This window comes from Zeus faber (assembly GCF_960531495.2).
Source record: "Zeus faber genome assembly, chromosome: 4".
Lineage (NCBI taxonomy): Eukaryota > Metazoa > Chordata > Actinopteri > Zeiformes > Zeidae > Zeus > Zeus faber.
Window position 1 is genome coordinate 2308755 of NC_137191.1, and position 7500 is coordinate 2316254.

Consider the following 7500-nt stretch of genomic DNA (forward strand, 5'->3'; position numbering starts at 1 on the left):
TACAGTGCCAGCTACATACAGCACAGGGATGAATGTCAATGCTAATCTTATCTTGAAAAGATGCAAAATACCTGCAAAAATAGTTCACACAATACCGCTCGTCTTTCCCTTTTCCCCCATTTTGAGTCTCTATTAAACACCTGCATACTGTGCACATGCTGCTTCCTTACTGTCACGCTGCCAAATGATGTCGACGCATATACCTTTATTATTATTATTATTATTATTATTATATTATTATTATTATTATTATTATTATTATTATTATTATTATATAATTATTATTATTATTATTATTATTATTAAGATATGACCGTGGAAATTTGCAGTTGGCGTGTCAGCAGGCAGTCAGCAGCCAGTCAGCAGTTGTTTATTTTCACCCTCCATGATGAGTCCTAAGAAGAAGGACGATGGAAAGGAAAAGGGCAACGACTCCCATTGAAACTAAGAAGGAAATCATAGGAAAATATGAGCCGGGTGTCTATGGGAAAAATTGCTTCGACATACGACTGTTTTAACATACGACCGTTCTTATAGAACCAATGACAGTCGCAAGTCGAGCTACCGCTGTATTATGATTATTATTATTATTATTATTATTCCTGTTTCCGCTCTCAAACGTCTTTTGCCTTCTCCTCACAAAGCCTTCTCCCGCTGACGCTGCCGGCTCCAGCTTGCGACAGCACCGACTGTTCCCTCGCGTCACTCAGCGCTGATGCCTCTTCTACCACTGTTTGAATCCCGATGGCGGCTGCTGGAGGAAACGTTCAGTTTTCATTGCACTGCATCCAGGATTCAGGATACAGATCTTTTTGCTACAAGAAAAGGGGTAAAAAAAAACCTCTGAGTAAAAAGTTGTTATCTTTGAGATCATTTGGAGTCAATCTGAGCGCGACTTTTAAATTGATCCAACGTGATCCCCTCAATCTTTTCCGTTTTTGTTCTGCTCAAAATACGATGGGTGGGAAACGCCCGCAACAGCGCGCTGCGTACTAGATGTTCTCACTATAAACCCCACGTACTTTTGGAAAAGTGCATGAGCTCAAACGTCTTCTGAGATGTCAGACTCCTTTCAACGCCTTGACGGTCGTCATGACGACAACCACAGAGAAACTTTGTGCTTGTCAGAACGTCTCGTCGTCACAATGCGTTGTGGGACACGCTTGTCAGAGTAGTGTGGAGTCTTCACACACCGCGGCGTTTCACCGGATGGAGCAGGTCATCCTGGTACTTGGTACGCATAGTACCGCTTTTTACTAGCTTTTATACTCATCACCTCAATCTCCTGCAGCCGCGTCCCTGTTCCTGTGCTGTCTCTCCCCACCTGCAGATGACGCCACCACCGTGGTATGCCAGCGTGCCATTTTAGATTTTTTTTTTTTTTTATGCCTAGTTCAGACTACGTGACAAAAAAAAAAAAAATTATATATATATATATATATATATATATATATATATAATTTTTTTTTTTTGCAGAGATCGAGAATCTTATAAAAAAAAAAACATGTAACCCGGCGTGGCGTCATTTCCCGGGAGGCACTTCTCGGGTGTGTTTTCGTGACAACGGTGTGTCCGTGGCACTGGGGGGACTCATCCGGCGTATCCCAGCACTCATTTCAGCAGCGCCCCGACCACCGAGGGAACTCCGCCCGAGCGTGGCATCGCCCACTCTGCACCCACCGCTCCGTATCGATGGCTCTGTGTTGATGGGTGTGTGCAGGTGGTGTCCATGGGTCTGTACCTGGGGGGGAAGGCCTACCTGCGCAGCAGCTGGAACATCCTGGACGGCTTCCTGGTGTTTGTGTCGCTCATCGACATCGTGGTCTCCATGGCGGGCGGGGCCAAGATCCTGGGCGTGCTCAGGGTCCTCAGGCTCCTCAGGACGCTGCGCCCCCTCAGGTATGGAGGACCTCCTGCAACACGCAGGATGTTGGCCAGGAGAGAGGATGATTATGGGAGGGATTTTTTTTATTTTTTTACGGGGGGATGAAATGCTGCTGGAATTTGCGCGTGTGTGTGTTGAGTGAGTGAACAAAGTCAATATGTTGTGAGATGTCAGCAAACGTGTGGATTCACAAACTGGTAGAAGTGACGGAAATGAAGTTATAACTAAGAGCATAGTATCGTATAAGTCAGTTAAATAAGTTATAAGCAAGTCAAGTGTGAAATGTAATTATTCTCTCTCTCTCTCTCTCTCTCCCTCCCCCCATCCCCCTAAACACTCCATCCCTCCCTACCCTCTCTCTCCCCCAACCAAACACTGTCTCTCTCTCTCTCTCTCTCTCTCCCCCACGCCCAACCAATCCCCCCTTCTCTCCCTCACTCCCTCTCTCTCCCTCTCTCTCTCTCTCTCGCCCCTCTCTCACCCATCCTCCAACCACTGCCCCCCTTCCCTCCCCACTCTCTCCCTCCCCTCCTCCCTCCCTCCCTCTCCGCCCTTCCCCCACCCGCTGCAGGGTGATCAGCAGGGCTCCAGGGCTGAAGCTGGTGGTGGAGACCCTCATCACGTCTCTCAAGCCCATCGGCAACATCGTCCTCATCTGCTGCGCCTTCTTCATCATCTTTGGCATCCTGGGAGTCCAGGTGCGGTGCTGGCGTGCGCCTTTCGCCCCAACCGCGGTAAACGGATGTCGTCCAGTTGATTTGCTACGCATTCGGCAGCGTGTCCCCAGCAGGGCCTCACCTCCCCCCAGCTCTGCGCTGCCCGAGCCCGCGCGCCGTGTCCGTGTCCGTCAGGATGAAATGCATTTTCACCCGTGAACATTTCTCCCTTGATGTGCAGCCTCTTTGGATGAGATTAATCGTTTGGAACATCGTTCCTTGGGATGAAAATCAGTGCTGCAGATATGCTGTTTCCCGCTCGTTCCCCGCTAATTGAAGAGAAAACTTCAGAACACGAATGAGGACGTGACGGATACAAGAGCCGTGTTTTCTAATACAAATAAATAAAAAAGTAAAAATGTATGTATGTGAAATGAATAATAATTTGAGTGCGTGCGTGTGTGTCTCCAGCTCTTCAAAGGGAAGTTCTACTACTGTGTGGGCTTGGATGTGAGAAACATCACTAACAAATCAGACTGCCTCGCTGCCAACAATCGATGGGTTCACCACAAATACAACTTTGACAACCTCGGGCAGGTACACAAAAAACACAAAAAACACACACACACACACACACACACACACACACACACACACACACACACACACGGTATACCAGCTGTTATGTTAATTACATTAATTAACTTTTTAGATTATTATATTAACAGTTATAATAGTTTGACCTCTATGTTCCCAGTATGGTTGTTTTGCTCATGGAATGGAAATGGATTGATGGTAAATGAAGTGCGGCAGGTTAAAAACTGGAGGGGCATTTTCGGCACTCAAAAAAGGGAAATCCCCAGCGCCGCTTGTTATTGATGAACTCACCAGACCCTTCATTACAGAACGGAGGTCTCTGTTGGCGCAGGCATTTTATGATGTTCCTAAAGCTCTGGGACATAGCATCCGTGTTGTACAGTAAAGTTTGTGAAGTGCGTTATTGCCTCTCGACAATCCGATTACTGATTTACATATAGATACATGTATTTTTCATTTCTCACTTTTAAGTTATAGAAAGCAAACAAATAAATGGTTTTGGAAATTAAAATCAGACTATTATTATTATTATTATGATTATTATTATTATTATTATTGTTATTGTTATTATTTTTATTGTGACTATTTTCTGTGTTTTGAATGTATCTTGTTATCACTTTCAGTGTGAATCATACTTTGATAAAGTTGGGTGTGCGTGCGTGCGTGCGTGCGTGCGTGCGTGCGTGCGCGTGTGTGTGCGTTTCCTCCAGGCGCTGATGTCCCTGTTCGTTCTGGCCTCCAAAGACGGCTGGGTCAACATCATGTACCATGGACTGGACGCGGTGGGGATAGACCAGCAGGTAACATCAATAGCAACACTAGTAATGTACAATGAACCTCATGATAAACATTAAATATAAGCTCAAAAGAAAATAAACCAACAAATGCAATGTTGGAAATAAACCTCAAACATTAACAGCAAACATGCACCTTTATATCCCCCGCTGCTCACTCAGACAGAAGCCCCCCTCCTCCATTTTGGGGTGACAGGGGAGATATTTAGAATATTTAAGATCAATTTGTGTTATATTTTTTCGGAGAGGCCCCAGAAGACGAACGATGGTGATTTCCCTCCTGGGGTAGTTTCCTGAAGACCAGGCCGAGCAGCTTGCAAGCAGCACAAGCTGGTAAAGCTGGCGTTTCCTAAACTCAGACCCCAGAGCGTCACTAATCTGTCCCACGGCCTCATAGATAACAGTGAGACCAGGATCCAGTCAGTTCCAATGTCTTGGGACCTCTTGAGGGACCCCAGGCCCCACATTTGTTTCTGGTGGAACCATCCCGCTGTTGAGCCATTGATGAGGAAAGGCATAAAAGATATTGATATTTTGTTTTGCAGCCATGTCGCCCCAGTCACGCTGGGTGGTTTGTGGTTACGGCGGGTACTATCTGACTGACATTGATTCGGAATGTTCAGCACAGGCTCTTCACGGGTTACATGGACTGAGCACACAGCATTCCTTCTGGTGCCGTTTGGTTTGGTTTACATTTGGCGTAAAAAAAAAAAGCTTAACAGTGTGAATAAAATTAGGATTAATTAAATAAATAAATAAAATAGAATTAAAAAAAAGGTGAATAAATAAAATAAGATAAAAAAATAAAATTGTAAAATATATACATACAGCCCAACAAAATACAAAGCAGAAGTGGTCAGATATTTCAGATTTAAAATTATACAAAATAGGATACTACGCACAGGGTCATTTATTGCTATGGATAATTAGGAATTCAAACTACAGCAATGAATTACAATGAACGTTACAGCACGGCGCTGCGGCCTTTTGTGTCAGGGGTGAAAAGTGAGAGAGAAGTGAGTGAAAGGGCCTCGTTTGAAAAGCCATTAAAATACCCATTACTGTACTTATTATAATGCATTCACTGGAAGAGGCAGGTTTTGTTCCCACCCAGAGGGAGAGAGCGCCGTCCGACATGGCGCCGAATGGCTCATCCCAAACTGAATTATTTTACCTGCATTGTGTGTGTGTGTGTGTGTGTGTGTGTGTGTGTGTGTGTGTGTGTCTGTGTGTGTGTGTGAGTGCGTGTGTGTGTGTGTGTCCCAGCTCCCCCCATCTCTCTTCCTCTATATCTATGCCTCTACACCTATTTCTTATCCGTGTTTTCCTCCATCACTGTACGTTCATTGGTTATTGTTCCTTCCTCGCTTTCTTTTATTCTCTCCTCCCTCCGTCTCCTTTTACCCCCGTTCCTCCCGTTGCTCTGTCCTCCGCGCCTCCTCTGTGCTCCCTCATCCCTTTACCGTGACATTTCCCCGCCGCAGCTCCGTCCTTCTTTTCCTCCGTCTTTTTTCCTCCGGTGATAACTAGCTGCCTGTCGTCCCCCTCTCCCTGCCCTCATCCTAATCCTTGCTTTCCTCCTCCCTTCCCCACCCTCCTCCTTCCCCCTTCCCCCCCTCCTCCACCTCCCCTCCTCCGCCTGTCGTAGCCGAGGATCAACAACAGCCCCTGGATGCTGCTCTACTTCATCTCCTTCCTCCTCATCGTCAGCTTCTTCGTCCTCAACATGTTCGTGGGCGTGGTGGTGGAGAACTTCCACAAGTGCCGGCAGCACCAGGAGGTGGAGGAGGCGCGGCGCCGCGAAGAGAAGCGCCAGCGCCGCATGGAGAAGAAGAGGAGGAGTAAGGCCACGCCCCTCACACCGCCGGCGCTGTCTCGCACCAAATTCCGAAAACCGAATCCAATGTGAATGCGTGCGACGAACCGGGGGATGGCGGCTCCGGAGGTAGCGCTGGTCGTCTAGTTATCTAAAGGTCGCCGGTTCAATCCCGCGCTGTAGTGTCCTTGAGCAAGACACTTAACCCCTAATGAGGAGAGCAGAGCCACCTGAGACATGTTGGAACAGCGCCACGCGGAGGACGGGGGGGGGTCGCCGGTTTCCAAGGAGACGTAACAGAAAGGAAACTCGTTTCGTGTCCAAAAACGTCCGCAGGGCTGTAACTGCCGGTCAGCCCTTCCGGTTTTAAAAAATTTCAAACAAGTCTGCCTGGCCGGACGGACTCACGTGTGCTCCGCGTGGCGGCGGCGCCGCAGCGGTTGATTTTGCCCCTCCCCTCGCCACCGGAATTAAGGCGGCACGTGAAACTGACGGCTTTTCCGATTTTACCTCGAAGCCACGGCCGAGTGGAGTCAAGCGGAGGGATGGATGGGCTTTAATTGCGAAGCGGGAACGAGGGTGGAGGGAGGTAATAGGCCAAGAAGGTGAAGGGGGGCGGGCGGGGCGGGGTGTTGAGCAAAAGAGGTGTGTTTTTAATTAATTTGTCTGTTTTGAATGGACATGTAATTGGATTTGCCGCCGAATAGGTCAAAACAGTTTAATTATCTGTCTCTGCACCTGGGGGGGGCTCGGGGTGTTTTCATTTAATGGTTGCTTGTTAACACCCCATAACTCTGATGATGAGCCCCCGTTATTATGTCAAGTCCTTGGCAGCTGTTTAATCTCCTTTCGGATGAGGTCATTCCTCGCTCAGCCCTGGGATCTTGCTTTTATTTTTTATCGTATCAGTCGGCCGCCCCTCGCTCTCCTTATCTTTCCCGCCGCCTTCATTGTCAGTCTTTACCGCGTCGTGTTCTGAGCGGCTTTCTCTTCGTCCCGTCCCTCTAGAGGACGGGGCGGGGATCCGTTTGATCGTACTGTCTATAAAGCTTATCAGAGGACCGCTGCTTAAAAAGCACTCCTACCGCCGGCATGTGTGATCTGTTTACTCAAGGGACTGTACCCTGTAGCCAAGGGACTGTACCCTGTAGCCAAGGGACTGTACCATGTAGCCAAGGGACTGTACCACGGTTACCCAGCCAAGAGAGGGTAACCGTGCCGTTGAGCCAAGGTATCGTAAGAAAATGTAGTCAATGGACTGGACAATTTAGCCCCGGGAGCATACCATTTAGCCAAGGAACTGTGCCATTTAGCCAAGAGATCATACCATTTATACAAGGGACTGTACCATTTAGCCCAGGGAGCATACCATTTAAAAAAGGGACTATTCCAATCAGCCAAGGAGGTGTAACCGTATCATTGAGTCAGGGGACCATATTGTACAATCTAGCCAAGCTCTACCATTTGCCAAGGGAGCATATTAACCAAGGAACTGTGCCATTTAGCCAAGGGAATGTACCTTTCAGCCAAGGGATCATAACTGTGCCATTTGACCAAGCCTCAGTAACTTTGAGCCAAGGCACTGTTAAAAAAAAAAGGAGCCAATAGACTGTACCATTTAGCCAATAGACTGTACCATTTAGCCAAGGGAGCATTCCATTTAACCGAGGAACTGTGCCATTTAGCCAAGGGATCGCACCATGTTTCCCCTGGAACTATCCCCCCTGAAAGATCATCCTAAATGTTCTCCAA

At 47.5% G+C, this 7500-nt stretch overlaps 1 protein-coding gene across 1 annotated transcript in view; it reads left to right on the forward strand.

The window, feature by feature from the left end:
• The window catches only part of cacna1ib (calcium voltage-gated channel subunit alpha1 Ib), a gene marked incomplete at its 3' end in the record, with an annotated part of 165957 nt that overhangs the window by 116369 nt on the left and 42088 nt on the right, over positions 1-7500 (forward strand). Inside the window, exons 21-25 of the mRNA XM_079998880.1 lie at positions 1721-1899; positions 2457-2583; positions 3013-3138; positions 3849-3938; positions 5581-5773. Of these exons, the coding sequence (XP_079855006.1) occupies positions 1721-1899; positions 2457-2583; positions 3013-3138; positions 3849-3938; positions 5581-5773 (715 nt within the window). The remainder of the gene's footprint in view (positions 1-1720; positions 1900-2456; positions 2584-3012; positions 3139-3848; positions 3939-5580; positions 5774-7500) is intronic.